This window comes from Gymnoscopelus braueri (assembly GCF_963280865.1).
Source record: "Gymnoscopelus braueri genome assembly, chromosome: 10".
Classification (NCBI taxonomy): Eukaryota; Metazoa; Chordata; class Actinopteri; order Myctophiformes; family Myctophidae; genus Gymnoscopelus; species Gymnoscopelus braueri.
This window is the reverse complement of record NC_137611.1, coordinates 51,087,230-51,113,040: the sequence shown is the minus strand read 5'-3', so window position 1 is coordinate 51,113,040 and position 25,811 is coordinate 51,087,230. Positions and strand designations below refer to the sequence as shown.

Below are 25,811 nucleotides of genomic sequence, written 5' to 3'. Positions count from 1 at the left end.
AAACGTTTCTTAAAAAACGTTTTATTTATTTTATTTTTTTTACTTTTAATAACTTACAGGAGTTCTTACTGTATCGTGTGTGTGTGATATGAAATGTGAGCTTACCATAATCACAGTAATCCTTAATCATATTCCATCATATTCAAACAAAATCACTGTATTTTATTATTAGATATTATATTGATATTATAAGAAAGACAAGCATTTTAAAAGTGAGAACGGGACAAAAATGGACCAGAAGCGTCTTGTAGTTGCTGCTGTGGCTGTAGGCATGCTGCATTTAGAGGCTGAAGAGGAGGCTGCCCAGTGGAGGAGGAGAATCCGTGCAAGGAGAGCCAGGATGGAGCTGAGGAGGCAGAGGAGAGATGCCATGTTGGCCTGCCTCTCTAGTGTTGTAAGTTTATCTAACTAGGCAATTTTTTGTATTGGATCATGCTTTGTGTTAGTAGTTAGCCTAGACTTCACAGTTTACTTGGTAAGCATAAATAAAACACAAATAAAGTACCTATACTGTACCTCATCTGTGTGAGGTCATGAGTCATGTCTATGAAGGCTAGCTTTATGTATGGTGAAACATAAACCTTTATATAAACTGTGGGACACGTCATTAGTGAAAAGCACTATATTTCATATAAGGCTACAGTGGCTTTCTGGTCTGATAATTCTGCAAGATTTCAGCAATTCAAGAGATGTGGTGTAGACAGAAATAGGTCCAAGTACAGTTGCAACTCTGGTCTTCATTACATAATAATGTAATAATGTAGGTTTGGGTGATATGGACCTTGATATTTTGATGTTATGGTGAAATCACTATGAGATTTTAAAAAAGTAAAATAATCAGTTATGCCAATATAGGCAATATTTTCAAAACTTTTCCAAAGTATTTAGCCCCAATTCCAGGCGTATAGCAATGGTGCAATAATCTTAAAAGGGCAAGATCACTTTAATAATAATAATAATAATAATAATAATAATACATCAGACTTATATAGCGCTTTTCTAGTACCCAAAGTCGCTTTACAAAACAGTTTAAAAACAATTTTATTAGGAGAAAAAGAAGATGTTAAAAGGCTAAAAACAAAAGGCTAAGGCTTAGAGGAAGAAAGTGAGATTTGGTTTGGGTTAAGCAGGGAAAGCGAGTCTAAAAAGGTGGGTTTTGAACACGGCAAGAGTGGGGGCGGCTTTGATGTGAGGTGGGAGTGGGTTCCAACCTCTACTTTGGTAGAGGTTTGGGTTGTGTAGTTACCTGTCCAAGGTGGACAAGAAATCAAAAATAATTGCTCCATTGATTAGAAATTGAGAATTCAAAATATGCTCCTCATTGACACTGTACAGTGAAACAGTTCTTAAAGTCACTCTTTTAGCACTAACAAGTCTGATTCAGACAATATAGATCACCAAACACAGTACTGTTTTTTTTTAATATAAAAATATCAACTTCCTGTTGATTAACTATTTTTATTAAGAAGAAAACCCGGACTGGATCTGGATCATTGTCTGAATCAGTTTGTTTCTTTATGTGCTAAAAGAGTGACTTTGAGAGCTGTTTCACTGTACAATGTAAGTCAATGTGGAGCATATTTTGAATTATCAATTTCTAATTTTTTTCAATTTTTTTTTTCTTCTTGACTACCTTTGGAGTTACATCATGGCAAGGTAACTACACAACCCCAACCCCTACCAAAGTGGTCTTGCCCTTTAAACATGTGTGCTATCAATGCCACTGCCTAGATAGACTCCAGCAAAGGTGTCACGTGACAAAAGGAACAGATCTACAAGGCAACAATGTATGACGCAACGCGTTAGCTTGTAGATCTATTATTTTTGTCACATGACATCCTGTGTACATTAGGTGGCACGTATTTCAAGTAATGCTAGACATGTTTTGGGACAATAGACAATGCAAATTAGATCCAAGCATTAAAAAAAATCAGTTAACCCATTAAGACCGGGAAAGCATCTGTGTGTCATTTTAAGATTTCTTTGGCTATTCAAAAATAGCAGACATACAAGCTCACTATGAGCTGGTCTACTGTATCTGATATTTTTTTGAAAAATCGTGGAAGATTTGTGCACAACAAAACTTGTATATATATATGTTTTAAAGCAAACATTTTAAACTCCGATCTGTGCTTCTGGGTGGTCCCTGGAACAACATTTAGAGATGGGGGTTCGCGGCTAAATACATATCATTTTGTGGGCCCTTGACATGGCAAAGTTGGAGTACCACTTATACAACATACTGTTAGGATTTAGAAAACATTTGGCCGCGGACCCCCATCTCAAAACGTTTTATTCCAGGGACCCCCACATAAGCAATGATTTAAAAAAAAAAAAAAAAAAAAAATGTGCACAAATGTCCCAGAGTTTAAAAAAAAATGCAGATCTACAAGCTCATAGCGTGGCACAGTGCCGCACTATGAGCTTGTATATCTGCCATTTTGTGACATGATGTTCTTTTTTTTACAGGACCAACCCACAGTGCGCTATGCGCAATTGAATGAGCATGTCCCCTTCCTCAGTCCCCTGTACTTCGCCGGTGGCGACACAAAACCAGCCCTACGGCTATCCAGGTTGAGTGTGACCATGCTCATCCATATGCTGCCCCGGGAGAAGGACCACGGATGGAGCCATGAAATTGAGGTGCTGGTGACACTTTACTGGCTGGCCTGTGGGGCGTCCTACAGGATGACACGAGACGCCTTCGGGATGCCAATCTCCACCATCTGCAGGACGGTCCACAAGGTCTTGGGAGGAAATGATGACAGAGCTCCTCCACAGAGTGATTCATTTCCCCAGACCCGAGGACATGGAGGAGGTGGGGGCCGAGTTTCGCTGGCTAGCTGGACATCCGGTATTCCGCCATGCTGCCGGTGCCATCGACGGTTGCCACGTCCGAATCGTCCCCCCTAGACTGCCACAAAAAAAGTGCTACATTAACAGGAAGCTTTTCCCCTCACTGGTCCTGCAGGGTATCTGCGAATGGCAGGTTCCTGTTTACATTGGCCAACCAGGTACTGTACATGATGCCCTTGTCACGCGTCACTCTTTTAGCACATAAACGAACAAAGCTGATTCAGACAATATAGAACATCACCAAAGCCAGTACTGTTTGTATTTTTAGTGCAAATCGAAACTTCCTGTTGATTTTACTATTTTTAATAAGAACAAAACTGTCAAGTCTAGGCTAATTAACACAAAGCATTATCCAATACAAAAATTGCCTAGTTAGATAAACTTACAACACTAGAGAGGCAGGCCAACATGGCATCTCAACAAGACGGCAATCCGCAGTCTTCAACTAGTAAAACCAACAGGAAGTTAAAATTTTTATTAGAATAAACAAAACAGTACTGGGTTTGGTGATGTTCTATATCGTCTGAATCAGCGTTGTTTACATTCGTTTATGTGCTAATAATAATGTCAATGTTTATGTACAATGTAAGTCAATGAGGAGCATATTTAGAATGATAAATTTCTAATCAATGGAGCGATTATTTGTGATTTCTTAATCTTGTCCACCATGGCACGTTAAATAGACTCCAGTAAAGGTGTCACGTGACAAAAAGAACAGATCTACAAGCTAACAACATATCACGGTGCATTTTAATTTTGGTCACTTTTACCTCACCGAAGCCTCGCCGGTCTACTCCACGTCCTGAGCTTCCTTGTGGGCAGGGGGTGGAGCCGGGAGGAAGCCTCGCCGCTCTGTTCCAGGTCCTCAGCTTCCTCGCGGCCAGGGGGGTGGGGGATGGCACTGAGAGGGACTTGTCTGGGAACGGTATTGCGCCATGCTGCCGGTGCCATAGACGGGTGCCACGTCCGAATGGTCCCCCCCTACATCAACAGAAAGCTTTTGCCCTCACTGGTGCTGCAGGGTATCTGTGTTGGAGCGATTATTTTTGATTTCTTGTCCACCTTTGGAGTTACATCATGGCACGTTAACTACACAACCCTAGCCTCTACCAAAGTGGTATTGACCTTTAAACATGTGTGCTATCAATGCCTCTGCCTAGATAGACTACAGTAAAGGTGTCACCTGACAAAAAGAACAGATCTACAAGCTAACATATCACAGTGCATTTTCATTTTGGTCACTTTTACCTGGCCGAAGCCTCGCCGGTCTTCTCCAGGTCCTCAGCTTCATTGCGGGCAGGGGGGGGGGGGCCGGGAGGAAGCTTCCCCGGTCTTTTCCAGGTCCTCAGCTTCCTCGCGGCCAGGGGGATGGCACTGAGAGGGACTTGTCTGGGAACGGTATTGCGCCATGCTGCCGGTGCCATAGACGGGTGCCACGTCCGAATGGTCCCCCCCTACATCAACAGAAAGCTTTTGCCCTCACTGGTGCTGTAGGGTATCTGTGTTGGAGCGATTATTTTTGATTTCTTGTCCACCTTTGGAGTTACATCATGGCACGTTAACTACACAACCCTAGCCTCTACCAAAGTGGTATTGACCTTTAAACATGTGTGCTATCAATGCCTCTGCCTAGATAGACTACAGTAAAGGTGTCACCTGACAAAAAGAACAGATCTACAAGCTAACATATCACAGTGCATTTTCATTTTGGTCACTTTTACCTGGCCGAAGCCTCGCCGGTCTTCTCCAGGTCCTCAGCTTCATTGCGGGCAGGGGGGGGGGCCGGGAGGAAGCTTCCCCGGTCTTTTCCAGGTCATCAGCTTCCTCCCGGCCGGGGTGCAGTAATTAGAACCCTATTTTCAGGAGCATAAAGACCCACCAACAGGCAAAGGGATAGAGCCCGGTGGTGCCACAGCTGCAGGTGGCGTGGTGCGCTTAGCGACCTCTAGCCCTTCTTCGAAAGCAGAGGAAGCCAGGGAAAGCCAGCCACGACCTAAGAAAAAAAAATGAAGATATGCTGGATTTGTTTCGGGAGGAAGCCTCGCCGGTCTGTTCCAGGTCCTCAGCTTCCTCGCGGCCAGGAGGGTGGGGGCGGGAGGAAGCTTCCCCGGTCTTTTCCAGGTCATCAGCTTCCTCCCGGCCGGGGTGGGGTGGCTCTCCACTGGATTCCTGACAAGAAAAAATATACGATAATTTAAAGCAATCTGCTTGATACAAATATGTGTATCAAATATAATTTTATTCCAAGGCAACGTCTCTCTTCCATGGTTAGAGAGGGAGAGAGCGCAAGATTGCATTGGGGATAATGGCTTGTGCAGTCTTCTCTTAATCTGTTCTTTTTGTCACGTCCGATATACATTTAGGCTGCAATCACACAGCCTGTTTGGCGAAAAACTAACTTATGTTACATGTTTTGTGTAATGTACATGTTTTGGAAAATGTTTTTTATCAACAAAATCAATAGCCAAAAACAATGCATAGCCAAATATTTTTCCACGACCCTTGATAAATTCAAAACCTTTTCCAGGACTGGAAAAGGTTTTTTCTAATTATGAAATATTTCAGGGAATTTCATGACTGTGGGGACCCTGTACATTAGGCTGCACGTATTTCAAGTAATGCTAGGCATGTTTTGGGACAAAACATGAAATCAATAGCCAATGCAAATTGTATCCAAACATTTTCTAAAACATTCAGATTAAGACTGTCATCTTAAGATTTATTTGGCTATTCAAAACATTAACATTCAACATACATTGGCCAACCAGGTACTGTACATGATGCCCTTGTCATGCGGCGATCACGCTTCTACAAGCAGGCCCTGTATCCACCAGCAAGGTACTTCCTGTTGGGTGATGGAGGCTATCCGTGCTTGCAGCACCCTGTGGCTCTTATGACTCCATACCGCAAGCCTTTGGCAGGTAAGAACGCTCTTCCTGTGTCATAAGAAAACACACACACACACACACACACACACACACACACACACACACACACACACACACACACACACAGAGAGAGTACTTTGGTGACTTTGAAATACACAATAGATTTACAAAGTACATTTGAATTCACAGGCCAAGTTCAAGCACGGTACAACCGGCACCACACCAAAGGACGCAACATCGTAGAGCGTACCTTTGGGATGCTGAAGGCACGGTGGCGCTCGATCTTCCTTCGGGCCCTGGAGATCAGGCCCATCTTTGCCCCAAAGGTGATCGCCGCATGCTGCATACTCCACAACATTTGCAAGGCAGCAGGGGATATCCTGGACGAGGAGGAGGAGCAGGAGGATGGCCCGGGCCCAGTTGAGGAGGATGGCGCAGACGGCGCTGAGAGGGAACTGTCTGGGAACGGTCTCCGAGAGAGGCTTGCTGATGAAATCAGTGCTCCTGATGAACTGGATGCATGGCTGGGAGACCATGATTACATGTAGCGCAGAGGTCTTCAACGGTGGTCCAGGACCCCTAGGGGGTCCTCAGAGTTACTACAGGGGGGTCCACCAAATCTTTGTGTGATAGGAACTTTTTTTTTACATTATCCACTTGAACCCTAGCATCCCTATTCTGAGAGGAACATTAGCTGGAAATAGCAGATCTGCTATTTTCAGCAGAGAGGTTTGGTGTAGGGGGGAGCAGACCAAGTACAGAGCGCAAGGTCAAGTTTACTAAGTATTGATGGTTCAAGTGGTTAAATATATGAAAATACACATTAACATGAATCTAGCACAACACTACACAATGATAGTGCTGTCAAACAAGTCCATGGATCTATCTATGAAATCTATGAAAAGGTTTAATCTGCAACATATGTAGTAGGGGGTCCCTGCTTCATCTCTCTCTCAGCTATAGGGGTCCTTGGCCTGAAAAACATTGAAGACCCCTGATCTACAGACAGAGGAAGGTTTGTGTACAGCAGGGGTGTTCAACAGGGGGTCCGGAACCTCTAGGGGGTTCTTAGAGTTACTAAAGAGGGTCCGCCAACTCTTTGTTTGATGGGGAACAAGCTTATAGATCTGCTATTGTTCCGAACAATAGCCGAAAATAGCAGATCTATAAGCTCACAACACCGCGAAGAATTGCTGTAGAGGGAAAAAGAGCAGACTAAGTACAGAGGCCAACGGTCAAGTTGACTAAGCATTCATAGTACAAGTTGCATCATTTCATTTCATATAATTAGATTGTAAATAGTTGTGTATATATATATATATATATATATATATATATATATATATTTATATATATGTTGTATTATATTAATTTCATGCAATGGTGTCTTTTCTGTTTTGTTGTAAATCAAATTAAATAATATAATTTACTTTCAAGAATGTGTTAAAATGTAATTACTTGTACAACAATTGACAAATGAAACAAATCCCTGGGAAGTGAACAAAATAGACAACATATATTACATATTAACGGTACACTACCCAGGGGGGTAGTTTTTTTTTGGGGGGGGGGGGGGGGGGGGTCCCCAGATGAACAGCTTAATCCATTAAGACCTGAGGCTTTTCTGAAAAACTTATGTTGCTTTATCAGTGGTGCTCAAACTTCGTTCCAACTTTTTTGTTCCAGGGACCCCGAGAAGCAAAGATTTTAGTTAAAAATGTATATGTGTTCAAATATTTGCATACATTTTCAAAATTCTTTCAAAAATAGCAGATCTACAAGCTCAAAGTGCGGCAAAAAGTGACACGCTGTGAGCTTGAACATCTGCCATTTGTGAATAGCCAAAGTATCAAATATGGTTAAAGTGGTAAAAAGACTGATGCAAATGACACAGATACTTTCCCAGTTTTAATGGGTTAAAGTGCAACATTGTTTGCTCACTCCGAAGTAAACAAACCAACACACAGTATAAGTACACAGGGTATCTGCACATTTCTTAAAGGAACTACTAGACCTTTAAATACCCCTTAAATAAACAAAGAACACCATTACTAAACCAAAACAGTTCAAATATGATTATTTCACTACATTTTGTCCACCAGTTTCTCAAACAGAGCCAGATATCTCTCTGAGCGCTGTGTGGCTGCCCTTTCCCTCTCCTCTTCTCTTCTCAAGTCCTCCCTGTGCCTCTCCTCTTCTCTCTCGGACTGCTCTCGCAAGAAATCCAGCAAATCTTCATTTTTTTCTGGCTGGCTCTCCCTGGCTTCCTCTGTTTCTGATAGGCTAGAGGTCGCTAAGCGGACCACGCCACCTGAAGTGGCAGTGATATTGGATGCAACCACCAGGGGGGCATTAATTGAGTGCTGCCCCCCGAGAGCAGCATCCATCTGACTGTACCACTTCCAGGTGGCAGCTGTGGCATCACCGGGCTCTACCCCTTTCCCAGATGGTGGATCTTTATGCTCCTGGAAATAGGGTTCTAATTACTACACTGTGAAACTGACTATTCACATTCCCAAGTAACATTTTCACTCAAGGAATGCTGCGTCTTTGCAGATGTTCAGATTACCTTGTAGCGATCTTTGAGATTATTCCACTTCTTGCCTGCCTGTTTGCCTGTCATGGACAGGCCTGAAGTCTTAACAAATTCCCTGAGAAAACAACAATACTGACTCACTTCCACTACAATAATAAGAAATCATTAAAGATGGACACTGCCCAAATCTGACACCAACCACTGCCCAGATATATAGGAAATGCTAGAAGCACTCAATACTCACTCCCATCCAGATTTAAACGTGTTTTTCTTCCCAGTGAAGTACCGGTCATTGGTCCCCCGCCAGGTAATGAGGGCCTGGGTTTCCACATCTGTCCCTTGAATAATATTGTAATGCTGTATGTTAGTTTAAATGCACATTGGTAGCAATTGTTCAATAATAATTACATGCAAATTTGATCAAAAGAACACAAAAGAGGCAGTTAAGTACCACTTTAAAGTTGGATACTAATAGGTTAAATGGACTAATTTACTAATAAAGTTGAACTATAGTTATGAATCCTAACTTTGCACTCAGTCAAACCAATTTGCCCAACTGAGACAAAAGACCAGTGGTCAAAGCAACAAAGTACATTTACTCAAGTACTGTACCGTGCAATCTTTAGGTATTTATACTTTACTTGAGTATTTCCAATTTCCAATACTTTTACTCCACTACTTCTACTCCAAATCTACTCCATTACAATTATTAGAAAACTTCAGTTACTAGTTACTTTGTAGATTTAGATTATTATTACAAAACATACATTAACCACTTGAGCCATATCTACATTTCGCCCATTAGAAAATAGCCGATCTACAAGCTCACTTATAGGACTTGTAGGGTCTGCTATTTTCAAAAGATTTCTAGACATTTTATACATTAGAAAACTTGTGAAATGGGACATTCTGCATAAGGATTACTTTGAACTTTTGGTATTTAAGTACATTTTTATACCAATACTTTTGTACTTTTACTCAAGTAATTTTTTAATTCCGGACTTTTGCTTGTAACAGAGTATTTCTACATTGCAGTATTGTTACTTTTACTCAAGTAAAAAATGTGAGTACTTTTTCCACAACTGATAAACAAATGCATATTTCTCTGGATGAAGTCCTCTTGCTTGGTGAAAAGTCTCGTTGACAGCTCAGTGCAGAATTAACTCCCTGGACGCATACCTTCAATTGAAGTAAAATAACGTTAATACTACTCGCATAAACACATATCAAACATTAGTCAGAGGCAGTTCTATCTCCCCAAAATTGGCTGAGACTATAGAAGTCCAATAAATATATCCACAACTAATTAGATCTCATTTGAACCACTACAAAGAAGACCCAGCTGAACCAGCGGAAACTTTCAAAAGTACTGGCCGCAAATAAGGCTTCTTAGGCGGGGTACAGTGGTCTGACGGGCCGGTCATCTGCGGCCGGGTTAACAGCGGCTAGCCGGCTACACAAACGTCCGAAAGTTCGGTGCACAAATCAGCCACAGATTTTAAGTTAATTAACAACATTCAAGCCTAAAATAAATCTTAAAATTACATTCTGTGGCAAAACAAAAAAAAATTCGGACATTTCTTACCGCGGTCCGTGTCCGCCATAATGGTCCTGTTTTTCAAGCGCTGGTGGTCCGGTGCGGTGTTGCATTCTGGGCAATCTGCTGTGAAAAGTCCTCAGCGAGTCTAGTCTGAAGCATGCTCGGTAAAGGGGGCGGATCCGGGCGGATCAAGTTCACATCCGGGTATTTGGTCTGTACTTGGGCAAATGCGAACTTAGAATTGGAACAGTACTTGGGCAGCGACTGATGACGTATCACGAGTTCGTGAGGACGGGAGTACAGACAAGTTCGGGTATTGAGAAACGGCCTTTGTCTTTGTCAAAAATGCATTCCAGACTTAAGGACGAGGAGAAAGGCATTCGACATCATCATGGCTGTAAGGAGACTTGAGGATGAGAAGAAGATCCTCGTGACAGAGATGAATCACCACTGGAAATCTCTTTCAACTCGTGCCGAAGGCCTGAAGGAGCTGTCCTGCATTATTTCCTCTGAGGCAATGGATGGTATGTATTGCAATATAATAATTCATAGACATAATACACAACTCTGATGACTGTTGTTAAAGTTACTAACACAGGCTTTATCTTGTGTTCTACATCCAATATTCACAGTGGGGCCTAAGTGAAGAGGGATTGAAAGGTCTGCAGAGCATCATTCAAAGAAAGCTGTAGAACATAAAATAAATGATGACTCACTCACAAGACTGTTACCTACAAGTTTTGTCCGGAGCAGAGAAAATCAACTTTTTGGACGACAACGATGATGATGATGAATATGACATTGACTCTGAAATGTCTGATGACGAACTGTAGTCAGCAAAAGCCTGCATGTGTGAGAGGTTTCTAAAACTGGGGATGGTAAAAGATATATTCTGGATTAACAAAGGAATAGCATCCATCTGCAGGCTTGGATACCATCTGATTTGCCTCTCATCTGGTCGTCTCTCTCGCTCTCTCTGTCCCTCTGGCTCTCTCACTCCTATGCACACCTAAAACGCTGGAACACTTTTGTTGACGGACTGCTTTTTCTATGTTGGATTACCACGCTTGGTGTCGACTTGTTACCCTTTCCAGTGGAGTTTTTACCTGTGATGTTTTTGCTTCATGCAGACTACCTTCTTTTGTGGACCTGCTGCTACTACTTTTTGCACCTCACGTCTAACATCATGTACATACCTGCTCTATGTGGACCTATCCATACTTCCAACAACAGGAAGTGTTGATCAAATAGAATTAATATTCGGGTTACGCCATTGTCTATTCCTCGCTGCAAATGTTTTTGAAAACATACTTGAGTGTACTGTTCAGCTGTAAATGACATTGTGTTTGTTTACTGTTGGACTTGTTTACTGTTGTTGCACTGTTGAATACATTTTAAAAAGCAATGCAGATTGATAAGAGCCAGGTGCTGAGTGTTTGATTAGACAGCGCTCTGTTATTGAGTTCAGCGGTCATTGAATGATTGGCTTTATTAAGAATCAAGCATTCAACCAACCAAGGAGTGAAATGAGTAACATGTAAATATGTTTTCCCTCTCTCTGCCCCTCCTTTCTTGAAAATAATTAATGATGGAACTTCACCTTCACTCTTACACCTGTAAACCTGTGATGTGATAACACTGATTCCTAGAACATTCTTTGTCATACAAAAATGAATATGCCTTCATTCCCACTCAAGTTGCAGGACATTTCGTACACCAGTACATATTACCACAGGATGCCATAATGGGAAATTAAATGATGATTACTGGCATACCTGCCTGTAGGAATGTGCCACAAAGACCAAAAAAAATCCAGGAATCTGTGTTGTGTGTTTTTCTGTTGATACCAAAATATGGAGATGACTGCTGTCATAGACTGTAATGCAAAACATGTACTGTGTGTGTGTGTGTCTGTCTGTCTGTCTGTAAACAATAATGTCAACATCAGAGAACAGGGGGTCCCCTAAGGGCCACCGATTGACTGAACGTTTTACAGTGATGTATCAATTGTGTATTCAAAACAAATAAAGCTGTTTGTTTTGCTTAGCCTTGGATATTAGTGAGTCACAAAAGCATACACCTTTTAATAACATGCTGTTACAGTATGTCATACATATGTGTAGGTGGATAATTCAGCTATATTTGAAGGTCAAGCTATATTTGACCCAAGGTCAAGAAAAAGTGAAGTATATTAACTATTCATCAATTAAGAAACAGCTGTGAAATGTAGTGAGATTTAAAAGATGATACTGAGTTTGCCTTCCTGAGAGCCCCAGGCAGGGAGTTCCAAAGCCAAGGGACCTGCACAGCAAAAGCCGTCAAGGCAAGTCAAGACTTTGGAATCATCAGAAGGGCACTGCTGGATGATCCCAGACAGCAGGCAGGCTCATATCGAGTTATAAGATCACATATAATAAAGAATATAAAGAAAATATCACATATAATCAGGAGAAGCCTGTAATACAGTGTGGTAATAGTGTGCTATTAGTGTGGTATTACATAGTAATACATAGCCATAATGACCTGTTAGGAGCACAGCCAATCCAGAGCCACTTCACTGATACAATTTTTCTGACTGATAGCTTGGTTTGCATCATAGCTCACAACTAACCAGTAGGCTGATAGGCCTACTGACCTTTTTCATAAAAGAATTATCATGGTATCATAGAAGAATTATCATGGTATCATAGTATTGAAAGTACAATGTAGCCTACTATAATCGAAGTTCATGCTGCCAGCCTGGAGAATAAGGCTCTAAATGGCCGTATTAAGAAAAGGGGAATACAGGATACTGTATGGTACATTTGGGTTAGGGTTATGTAGTTTATGGGTTGATGGGATAATGGGGTCTAATGTGTTCCAAATTGTAAAGGATGACTGTGTATAAGGTACAGATAAATATATTGAACATATTGACACTGTTACGCCTTTGAAGGCTTATAAGTCAGCAACAGAATGTACTAAATACATGGGGTCAATCAGTTTTGGAAAAGGTCTTGGCATTTCCTGCCATACCGAAGCCAATAGGCATAGCCACTGAATATGGTATACAGAAAAACATGTAAACACTTGATTTCACCCTCTTACCAACTATAAATGTAAAATATGACAGTATTGTTCCCCACCACCCAAAACCGATAAGATTGCAAGGACTGTGCCTTGTAACTGCTTAAAGGTAGGGTAAGTGATTTGCAATTATTCAAATAATTGCAAAATGGGTCTATGTTCTGATAGTGCTCGTTACTATAGAGTGTCCTGTCCATATAAAGAGTCTCCATGTCTCTCCAGCTCTTTATAAAACAGAAAATGTATTTTGTAGTTTTTTTGTTTTTTTTTGTAGTTTCATTTCCAATTTTATCCAACCAGGACAGAGAACTCAATCAGGATATAGATTAAACAAGTGAAATTGGAAGTGATGACACTAAGAAATGAGCAGACAAAATTTTAACTGGAACACTATACAAATTAAGCTTAAAAATGGGTACTTTCTCCTGATTGGCTGAGATTTTGACACCTACCGAAAAATGTATTTTCTGTTTATTAAAGAGCTGGAGAGACAGGGAGACTCCTGTTACTGAACAAACACTCTATAGCAATGATTACTATCAGAATATAGTATTTTAACCTTTTAACAAAATACTTTTTGTTTTAACCAAAAAATATCACTTACCCTACCTTTAACTGCCTGGGTATTGTATGGGGTGGGATAATTGTTGTGAAGTTAGGATTTAGAAAACATCTGTCTGTTCATTACAAAATGAATATCCGGGAGCAGTATGGGTTGGCGCCCCAGCATGTGTCTTCCGTGAGGAAGAAGCCCAACAAATCCACTGTGAGGCCTTAAGGAGGTCATTCAAGCAAGCCGCAAGTGGAGCCTGCAGTACCACCACGGCCCAAGAAACCATCACGCCAGAAGGAAATGTTTGGATCGGGGGAGTCTGGTGCAACTGTAACGGTTTCCACTGAATTGGTTAATTTGTATTCGTAGGGGTGCCAGGTAGACTGTCTACCAGAGAAATAATACTCCTTATTCCTCCTTTTTTGTTTTAGTGAGTTCTTCCTCATCTGAGTTTTTAACCATTAGTGAAAACCACACAAAGGATATTTAAAATATAAACCCTTGTCATTGAGAATAAACCAACACAACCCTTGTCATTGAGAATAAACCAACACAAGTTTTAAGTTCAGTTGCAATTATTTTAGTGAAGAAAGTTAGGTTCAACCAACCAAGCAGTTCATCAAACAATTCAATTCAATTCATCAATTGCAAAAATAAACCAAAAGTCAACCAGTGGATCAACAGTTTCAAAAAAGAAACAAAAAAGAAACAAAATATAATTCACAAAATCACAGTACCCAGGTTACGTGTGTAACCCCTCGTTTTCAACTCAAAAGCACAACTCAATGAATTATCATCAGTTCACAACAGCGCACAACACAATTCTTTCACAAACCAAGTGCTTTGATAGATAAAGTCATGTACCACGGGCTTTAATAGTCCGTGCCCGGTCCTTAATACGCACGCAGCACGCAAGACGCAAGACGCAACGCAACGCGCGTTATTGTTCAGTCCTCTTCACCGAGTAGATCGGCTGCTTTTTAGGTTCCCCGAAACAATAAACAAATAAATCAAAATAAAGTTCACTCTCCCCAAAACAAAAGTAGGCCTTATGAGCTCAAATGATAAATGAAATACCAGTAAGGCAGGCAGTGGAGGTGATCTGGAACGGTTCCCTGCGTGTCAGTCAGTCACAACAATGGCGGGGTGTGTGGCTCCTTCTGTCGTGGGATCAACATCCACTTCACGGAGGGCTACGAACACTTGTTTACGGTCTAAAACGAACGGAACAAACACTGAGAGCAACGAGGGTCTGACTTCCTCGTCCTCCACACTTCCCACGCTCACTCTCTCGCACCGCAGGTGCCAGCACCGGGGCATTTAATGACAACGGGGTGATTGACGGGCGGCTCGCGGACCATTTCGGGCCGTCGCACAATGCTCAGGTCCTGGACCTGGTGAGACGAAGGAGGAGCCCGGCCTGGAGGCCATCCACAGAGCCTAGTCCCTCCACGTGCCAGAGCCTCTCCTCTCCCCCAGTCCCGGCAGAGTAGTTCCAGAGAAGCGGACTGAGTGGCCCTGTCTTTCCCTAAGAGGGCTGACCGTGGGTAGCTACTGGGACTTAAGTCGGGGCTTGATCAACCCTAGCTGGGGCACATGGGCGAGGGTGTATGTTGTTGCGAGACCCGAAACACCCGTCGACCCCAGGCTACAACACTGATGATATGTCCCAATTGCATCCATGTGATGTTTTTCTTTATATCTTGAGAAAGTATATGCTGGTAATAGAGTGGTAATACATAGTAATATATAGGATCACAATGGTCTACCAAGAAGCATGAATGCGCTTTGATGTATAATTTGTCGTATGATGGCGTTGTGCGCCTAAAATAGATAATCTACAAGGTCACAACGGGTCGTGGTTGCTACTTGTTGTGAGCTTGAAGATTGGTTATGACGAAGCATACATTAGGCCTGTCTGATACAGCTCCTTCACACACTGTGCTGCATAGGCCAGCGCTAGACATTAAGAGCTATTTCTATTGCTATTGTAGGCTGAATCATTAAGTAAAGGTTTGTATGGGTTTTCAATGTCCACTTTTTTCATTTTGCAATTGACATATTGTGTGTATGTACGTGCATCACCTTAATCTAATTGTATAAACCATACGTTCTCTTCTTGGATAACTCCGAATGAATGACTCATTAACACATTGGCTACCAGGCTGTACACTACAGAAGCAGGACAGTTGCCCGCTTATGTTAACTGCTGACAGATGCTGTTGATTGACTGTACATACTCATATTTCTAACTGTTCATACAATTGGAGGGAGCCTATAGATGACACTGTACACATATCTGCCTCATATAGGCCTATATCAAGTTATCAGTCTGTACATATACAGTACGCTCTCATTTGTTGACTAGACATATTACTGGTGATAATTATACCCATATTGTACTCACTTCATTCATTACACTGTCAATCCAATGACAGATCAGACATCTTAGTGTACTGTAAAGTAGAGCCTGTCTTAGACCAAAACGTTGCTTCATTAAATTATCTTGTACCAAGTAAACTGGTGTGCATTTATTGTAAATGTTGCCTACACACCCACTTTTAAACTTCTTAATCTAGGTGTGTGAAAGCTTTTTTTTTTTTTACACACTACTGTAAAAAAAACTGCATACTGTAATAAATGCATGTTGGGGTATGTATTGGCAAGTTCTGCAGGCACCAACCAGAAGGGAGTCACTCAAATGAGAGAACCTGTGAGATATAGCCTATTCTGTTACATGCCACAAAAAATGTAATAATTTAGGACCCACAATAATGTAGCTAGTGAAATTAGGTAGCCTATGCATGGGCACAATAACTGCCTGTGGTTCTTAGTTGTTACTCTCAAACAAATAAAACCATAACATATACAGTATATGAGACTTTACATGGAAAACTATTATAACCTCGGTTCATACAATTATAAATGTACTTCTTGGAAGAAACACTACATTCACATTGCAAATAGTTTTTAATAATCAAGAGTGCAAAAACAGGTGCAAGAGAACAACAGAATAAGGTGCAAAAACAGTAGCAGCACAACAGCAGTCCACATATGGTAACAAAAAAACAATAAAATAAAAATAAATCCCAGGTTGGTTGAAGGAGGCTCGGGCATCACTCAGGGTAGTTCTCTGCCGGCTCCCAGGAGTTGCGCCAGATTTTGCCACTGTGAAGTATCAATAAATGATTAAGAGGAATTAATTTAGAGAACTCAATTACAAAACTTGTGTAATGGCTTGTCTATTGGTTTAAAACTGCATAGCTCTTCATAGGAACATTCTAAACACTCAGGGATAAGGATAATGACTATCTCAGGCAGGCACCCACGTCACCTCTTTTCCACAATTTTGAGGATTACTCTGAGCAACATTAGGTCCCTAAATCCAGACAGAAAGTTTAGCATTAGCTTCCTCTGTGTGCTACTACTACACCACAAAGATGAGGTGAACCCTTCCTAAATAGTAAGGATAATTTGATAGGAAGGACAAACTGGTGCTTTCACCCATAAACCACTGACCCAGGTAGGGCAAAAAGTGTAATTAAATTAGAATAATATTAACAATTTCTTACCATTCGCAACAAGGCTTCCATTTGACTGAGACTTGATTTTTCCCCTAAACAGACACACAACAATATTAGCTGTTTAGGGTAGGGCATAACATTATTTTAGTATCTTTGCTTGTCTCAGTGAGTCATTCTGGCCTTTCAATAAGCATAACAAAAAGATGAAAAAAATTACATGGTTTGATTGATTGATTAAATACTTTATTAGTTAAAGATGCAACAGCACAGAAGTACAGTAACACATGGTTCTCCGAGTACCACATAGACTGATGCCCAACAGTGAGTCCCCAGGTCGATGCCTAGGCAAGACAGACCTTTTCGGCATGTCACTCCCTGACTCTCTCCCTGCTTCCTGTATCTAAACACTGTGACACCATAAATAAAGCCAGGAAAAGGCAGAAGAAATAACACTTTTTGGAGAAAAAAAAACAAAACATATATGTATATGGTTCTATATTTTTCCTCCTCTTATTATTCTCTCATACACAAATAACTTAGTAGAATCCTGGGTGTCACATGTCTGGCAACCTTAAATGATGAAAAGAGAAGAACAGTTAAGCCATGATGCAATGCTATGTAAATATCTGTAAATATCTGCATTTTTCATTTGTGTATGAGTTTGTCCGTAGTTTTTGTCAAACAAACAACTGGGCACAAACAACAACATTTCTGGGCATGTTCATTATAGACCAATTTTTTGGAGAGGGAGATACAAGCAATACAAGTGGTAGCAATAACAGTAATAATAAATAAGATACTGCTGTAAATAATAATATAATTGTATGACAATAATGTTAGGTAGTATATAGGGGTTCAAGTATAAGAATACAGTATAGTGGTATAGTATAACACCAGTGTGAAGTTGTCTGATAAGGGGTCTATATGCAAACATTTAACGATTCCTATATGGGGGTTCCAAGTGGACAGTTACAGGTCTGTAACTCAGAGTGTACAAATGGAACCAAATGTGATGTGACCAATTCCGGTTCCTCAATGTTGAATCTATTTCTTCTGATTCCGGATCCCAACCCTAGCCATGACGTGGTGTAGCTTGTAGACTGGCCATTTTCAACAGAGATTCAGGGTACAGGGAAAAAAAGAGGGGACCTAGTACAAACTGGGGGACCCTGATCAAAAAAGTATATACGTTTAACCCCTATAAAGTTTCAATGAATGTACACTTATACACATATAAGGGGGCACGGTGGCGCAGTCGGTAGCGCTGTCGCCTCACAGCTAGAAGGTCCTGGGTTCGATTCCCGCCGGGGACGCTGTGGGCGCCGTGTCTTCTCCTCCGCGTCATCAGCGCCCATACCCTAGGTGGGGTTGGCGAAAGGGCCTACTCTGTGTGGAGTTTGCATGTTCTCCCCGTGTCTCCTAGGGTAGTTAATACCCTCACAAAAACATGTAATAATCCTGGTCGCTATACCGCCTCCCCCATGACAGCAGGGGCGCCTGATGGAGGGGAAGGGAACTGGTTGGAATAACGTGTTCCTTCCACGCGCTACGTCCTACCAGGGAAACTCCCCCCTGTCAGGTGACAAGAAGGTCAGTTGGCTCTCATGCATTGAAGGAAGCATGAGCTCGGCCCTGGCCTCCCTAGGCTGTGGGGGACTGGTGTAGGGCTGGTGTAGCGCCCAGGATCACTTAGGATCACTGTAATCTGGATTAAACCGGGATTGCCATTGTGAATTCATTAATAGTGTGGTGTAAAACCATGCAAAACAAAAAGTACCCTCTCTTTGTGTCGTTCCACTTGGCCAGTAGCGATCCAGATAAATATCAAACGTGTTTGAAAATTCTCGAGGCGGCACTGACTGTCCTGTGAGAAACTGGATATTTGAACCGCTCATACTAATCCATAATTATGGATATATATTCGCTACGATACCCTACTTAAGACTCAACTCAACTTCAGTGTATTGTCAAATCACAAGTATACACTTTTGTATAATCTTCCCAAGGATTACATAAACATTTTTAATTAAGACTAAATACAGAGTTAAAGTAAGAGTACAATTTCAAGCACTTGGAATTGTAGGCATTACATTTAGGTTGACACGGTTCCACAGATAAATAGTGAAAATAGTCTATCTACAAGCTCACAACGCCTCTTACTTTAAGGCGTTTTCACAATGTTTGCCTCTTTGATGTAGTTGACAATTTGGTATTAAAAAGGTCTTGAAAGTCCTTAAATTGTCACTATAGAAATGTGTAGATACCCTGTATACACCCTGTATAAACTATGTTGGTTTGTTTACTGTTGAGTGAGAAAACAATGTCATTTAATAAGCTTATATACTGTAATGGTTAAGCCCAGACTTGTCCAGGAGAACGGACGCTCCGAGGATCTGAGCCTGTGATGGAGTAACAATCTTTACCTGGCCTTGACATGAAACAGGAACTTATAATCAAAAGAATCTATTCAGTCAGATTAAATGTTTTTTTGTTTAAATAGAATTAAGGTAGCCTACATGAGAAACGTGACAAGTAGTAGAATAGCTTAAGTCTTACTGTGTCTGGTACCAATGAAAAAACAGAAACTGGCCTGAACTTGTAGATCACAATAGGCGATAACAAAGGAATGTGGGCTCGCACTGCATACAACGCTGCCTGGCAGGAGTCGGTGCGTTGCTTCCTGGCCTGCCTACAGCCGACAAACCTCCGCCACGGAGGCACAAGGGGGCTATTTGCCTCCTCCCCATGCCCACCATGGGAAGCTCCGCCCTGGGTAGTGGAGCTGGGGCGGCCCCTGGTCCATGCCTGGGCGTAGGCGGGACCACTTTGTGCATGTCAAAAGTTAAATTCCGAATGAATGCTTTGGGTCATGTAAACGAGGAATACTTTTATTCAGGTTCCATGTAAACAGTTGGGTATGAATCTATGTTCGAAATTCATTCTGAATGAATAAATATTGTCCATGTAACCGCAGCCACAGTTGCACATTAAACTAATCATCTGGGGACCCCCCAAAATAATTTGGGAACCCCCCTGGGGGTCCTGACCCCGAGACTGGGAACCACTGGTGTATGACAAGGTTCTGCAGTCTTTGTACTAGCCAAAACCTATACAATAGCAGTAAATATCAAATATGAATAAAACATATGGGAATGTACAGTTTCTACAATACACAATGTCTCGTTAGTGTTTACTTACGGTAATTGTGGCTGCCGCCTACTCTCGTGAAATGTTGTTGTGTTTTTTCAGAGATGTGCTCCCACTCACTGCTCTGGAACTTTTTTTTTCCAATTTACTTTTGGAGAAGAGGCTTACAGAACACTTAATTTTGCTGTTTGCCTGATTCTGTTCCTGGCAGTTTGGGCGGGGTTTGTACTTAGATCTTGTCTTAAATGACAAGATCTAAGACAAACAGCAACAGTGAACACACAGAGAGAGATAGAGAGAGCGAGCGAGAAAGAGCGTGAGACAATTAACGTGGCAGACCTACAAACACATCATCACGAGGCATTGTGAGCTTTTAGATCAGCTATTTTTGAATAGCCCAATAATAAAACAAAACCCTCTATAATTAAGTGTTTTAATTCATCATTCTGACGGGGTCCCCCAGGTCAGTGGTTCTCAACCTTTTCAGGCCGCGACCCCCCAAAATAATCATATTTGAACTGGGGACCCCCCACCCTGACAAGCATTTGGAATGTAGGAGTTGTTTAGGCATTACATTTTGTTTGACTCGGTTCCAAAGATTAACATTGTGAAAATAACACATCTACAAGCTCACAACGCTTGTAGATACATTTTTACCTCTTTCTTATATTATTTGACAATTTGGTCAATGTTTGACCAGTTTGTATAGTATTTTCTTGATGACTTTTTATGAATTTCATTTCATTTCTTTGTTTTCTTCTTTTTGGTCCTTATATTGTCACTTTACTGTCATCTGGGACCCCCCCCCCAAAAAAAACAAAACAACAACTAACGAAACAAAAACATGTGTCCCACGCCACTGCTTTTAGGTCCCTGGACCACCCTACACTGGAGTGGAAATTGTAAATAAATGTAACATTTCTGTTTACTTTTAGTGTTTTGCAAACAAAGTCCACAAAGGCAGATGTGATAAATAATATGAAATATACAAACAAAGGCCAAAAACTGCCAAATCAATCCAAAGTCATTGACTGTTGTTGTTGTTGTAGCTAGCTAGCACTAGCACTTAGCTAGGCTAGCACTTAGTTTAGCTACATGAAATCTCCCAAAAAAGGTATCTTAAACGTACAGATCCAACAACTTTCTAATGTACACACACACACACCAACATGCTAACAAAGACCCTGTGGTGTAGTTGTATCATTTAGTGGTGCAGATTAAATATTTTATTATTAGATGAATGAAGACAAAACAAGTGACGTCTCCTTACCTGTTAATGGGGAGTAGCAATGAATTGTGGGTCATAGGAGCAGCAATGTCATGTGACATTTAGAAATATCATGGCAGTCATGAGGAAACTTAAACCTGGTGTTTGCATCTACATAAACCTTCAAATAAATAAAAAGATATTAACTCATGGCCACGGATGTTATAATTATATATGGGTTCTCAAAAGTACCCGTATCTTCTGTAATGTTTATTAAAAAGCCTTTTAATCCAATCGCTGGACATTTTCTCCAAATGTTCTCATTATGCTTTGACGTGACCCTATGGGTTGGGAGGTGTACTGCACTCAAGCAACATTATACCTCTCTGATAAAATGGCCACCAATCAGATTAAAATGCTTTTTATTAGAAAATGCAGAGGGTAAGGGTACTTATAAGGACCCGTACATAATTGTAACATCCGTGGCCATAGGTTCAGCACTTAAAAAAAAAAGAAAGTGAACGTTTATGTAGATGTACGGGCTGTAAATGGAAAAAGTGCAAACAGTTCCGCAAGACGCAAGTCCCGTGATTGGTTTACCAACTTCGTATCAAGAGCGGATACGGAAATGGAATGTTTTTGTCCGGATCCGGATGCAGTATATGCCGGAGCACTAGGGAAACCATAATAAATTATGGCAGTCATGGCGGAACTTCAACCTGGTGTTTGCACTTCTCAATTTATTACCCATAAACGTGCAAATTTCAAATATAAATATATCCACGGATGTTATAATTAAATATGGGTTCTCAAAAGTACCCGTATCTTTTATAATGTTCAATAAAAAGCCTTTTAATCCAATTACTGGCCATTTTCTCCATATATTTTGACGCGACCCTATGGGTTGAGAGGTGTACTGCACTCACGCAACATTATAACTCTTTGATAAAATGGTCACCAATAAGATTAAAATGATTTTTATTAAAAATACAGAAGATACGGGTACTTTTGAGGACCCGTACATAATTGTAACATCCGTGGCCATAGGGTCAGCACTTTTTTAAAACATTTGAACGTTTATGTAGATAGATAGATAGATAGATAGATAGATAGATAGATAGATCATAAAACATTTTTTTTTGTCAGATCTTTATTGACACTGATAAAGACATCAGTACGAACACGCGGAATGCGGAAGTAATCTAAAGTGACGTCACGGGGTTGGAAAAGTTAAACAAATCTCTCGTTCTCAACAAACACTAAAAATTATCAACAAAATATGAAAATGCACAAAATATTTCCAGGTTTGTTTGGGTGGTGACGTGTGTTATGTTGTATTTAAATCACGTCTCTTAGCATGTTGTCTATTGAGCTATGTATTGTCTATGGAGCTACCCTGAAGTCACATTGTGACTGCTGGGAAGTCAAACTGTGACTGGAAGGCGTTCTGCACAAAAGTCAATATGTGACTTCTGGGAGACTGTGTTGACCAAATACAAATTATATTATGTTGTAAGTGAAAGAAAACAACCAGCTTTACCACTGTGGGCTTCTGTTGGATAGCACATTCAATTTGACCAAGTAGTATCATGATGCTCTTTTGCAAGATGCTAAGTTGATAAAACCCAAATGTAAGCATTTAAAATAGGAATGGATGTAATACCAGTCGCAATAATTGTAACATAACATTTTCATATTGTCCCATCCCTAGTTATTTTATGTTGTTACTTCTGCAACACCTTGATTCTCAATCCATTTGTAGATTTTAGTTGTACGTTTTAACTCTGTGTCAATGTCTTAACTTAAAGCAGGCTTTTCCGCTGTATGGGTCCTCATGTGCAATTTGAGCAGACCTGCGCTTATACAGCCTTTGCCACAAACCGGGCATGCAAACGGCTTTTCCCCTGTATGAGTCCTCATGTGAAATTTTAGTTCAATCTTACGCTTACAGCCTTTGCCACAAACTGTACACCTAAACGGCTTTTCCCCAGTATGAGTCATCATGTGTACTTTAAGATGACTCGTGTTTCTATAGGCTTTGCCACAAACGGTGCACGTACATGGCTTTTCCCCTGTATGAGTCTTCATGTGTCTTTTTAGGTTACGTTTGTTATTAAATCCTTTGCCACAAACTGTGCAAGTAAAGGGCTTTTCTCCTGTATGAATCAGTGTGTGCTTGTTCAGACTATCTTTACGATTAAACATTTTGCCACAAAAATAATAGTTTTCTTCCCTTTGTGACCCGTCTTTTCCCCTGGATGAGTCCTCATGTGTACTTGTAGGTTACGTTTGTCATTACAGACCTTACCACAAACTGTGCACGTAGTTTTTCCTTCTGCATGAATCTTGGTGTGTCTATTCAGAGTTGCCTTACGATTAAACACTTTGCCACACTCTGTACAGCTAAACGTTTTATTCCCTTTGTGAACAGGCTTTTCACGTGTATGAGTCCTCATGTGTTTTTTAAGATTACCTTTGTCATTCCAGCCTTTGCCACAAACTGTGCAAATAAATGGCTTTTCTCCTGTATGAATAATTGTGTGCCTTTTCAGAGTTTCCTTACGATTATACATTTTGCCACACTCTGTACAACTAAAAGTTGTCTTCTTGTTGTGACTCCTAGTGGATTGACTTTGTTTTGATGGCTTCTGGGACTGGGACAGCTTGTTTCTCAAAGACAATCTATGTCCTTCCACATTTTGGGCCTTCTGTGATTTCAGTTTGTTTAAAGCTGAATGATCTTCCCTGGCTTCCACCCACTCATCACCTTGTTCAGTGTCAGATTCAGAACAGTGTGAAGAGAGGAGCTGGTCAGGCGACTGATCTTTCCTGGTCTCCCACTTGTCACTGTCTTCAGTGTCAGATTCTACCGTGGGCTCCCACTCATCACTGTCTTCAGTGCCGGATTCAGAACAGTGTGAAGAAAGGAGCTGGTCATCACTGGTTGGTTGTGATGTTCCACAGTCCTCTTTATCAGCTTGTTTTTTCATGTATTCAGTTGAGGTGCTGGCAACGGGCTCCATCTTTATGTTTTCATCATCACCTTCACTTCTAGTAATGTCACTGTTGACCCATCAGCCTGCTCTAGCCTTTGAAGTAGCTCCTCCTGTTCCTGTTTGATCTGTGGAGGCTCTGGTTCCTCCTGGACCAGACTGGGGCTCCTCTCTTCAGGGGAAACATCGTCTTTACAAACAGGGAGGTGCAGGAAGTCTAGTCAACATATAAAGAGAGAGAGAGAGAGAGAGAGAGAGAGAGAGAGAGAGAGAGAGAGAGAGAGAGAGAGAGAGAGAGAGAATCATTAAGCGTCTGAACAAAAAAGCAATTCTATGCAGTGTTTCCTCTGTTTTATAGCTGTGAGAGTGTGTGTGTGTGTGTGTGTGTGTGTGTGTGCGCACATTTTAAGGCATGCACACAATACTGCTCTGACAACTTGAGTGACAGCAAACACACCGGTTTAGGACCACAAACCCGAGTCCATTGAGCTATGTTGACAGGTGCGTTAATACACAATCCATACAGCTTAAATGTATCCAATAATAATATGCACCGTTCAATCAATCTTCCACACAGAGGTATAATTCATCATGTTAGACACTAGAGGGTGGTGCTGCATTTTGAATGCAAACAAACATGGCAATGCCATAACAGCAACTTGATTCTGCACGGCTGTGTTTGACATTTTATTTTATTTTGTGGACCACGGTGGCATATGCTAATCCCCAATGCCCAAAAGTAGAGCTCATAGCCAGTTAAAGGAGAATTCCAGTCATTTTAGATGTTTGCTTTGATGTGTCGCTAATCACTCACCAACATACAAAGGGCCGTTGAATTTTTCCAGAGAAGCCCCTGTTGTCCATTGTGGAGACCCCTTCCCCTGGCATAATGGAGTAATGTGTATAAATGAAAATCGCCTATTTTAGCACCTCCAAAGTTCGTTTTTTTTCCAATAATCCTCATTATGCAGTGTACTGACACTCAAACATGCACTGAATGTCCCTTATGAGCTGCCGTTCATGCAGAACGACGTGAAGCTTGTCCTCGGTGTTGCCAGATTCTGTGAGAGAAACAAGCAACCAACTCCATGTCGTTCTGCATGAACGGCAGCTCATAAGGGACATTTGGTGCATGTTTGAGTGTCAGTGCACTGCATAATGAGGATTATTGGAAAAAAACGAACTTTGGAGGTGCTTAAATAGGCGATTTTCATTTATACACATTACTCCATTATGCCAGGGGAAGGGGTCTCCACAATGGACAACAGGGGCTTCTCTGGAAAAATTCAACGGCCCTTTGTATGTTGGTGAGTAATTAGCGACATCTAAAATGACTGGAATTCTCCTTTAAACAACAGTGTTTACCCTATAAGCATGCAGCGCTACTAAAATATGACCGCCACTGCTTTTTATGCAATGTCTTATCATTATTATTATTATTATTATTATCAGTAGTAGTAGTAGTAGTAGTAGTAGTAGCAGCAGCAGCAGTAGTAGTAGT

The 25,811-nt window shown here is 41.1% G+C and overlaps 1 protein-coding gene across 1 annotated transcript; it reads left to right on the top strand.

Annotated features, from left to right (window-relative positions):
* Nucleotides 1-229: 229 nt before the first annotated feature.
* LOC308093670 (uncharacterized protein) lies at nt 230-2,913 on the top strand (the record flags this gene model as incomplete). The annotated part of the gene is made up of 2 exons (XM_080439998.1): nt 230-394; nt 2,470-2,913. The coding sequence occupies 2 exons, from the start codon at nt 230-232 to the stop codon at nt 2,911-2,913; spliced, it is 609 nt and encodes a 202-aa protein (XP_080296124.1).
* Between the last annotated feature and the right edge of the window lie 22,898 nt (nt 2,914-25,811).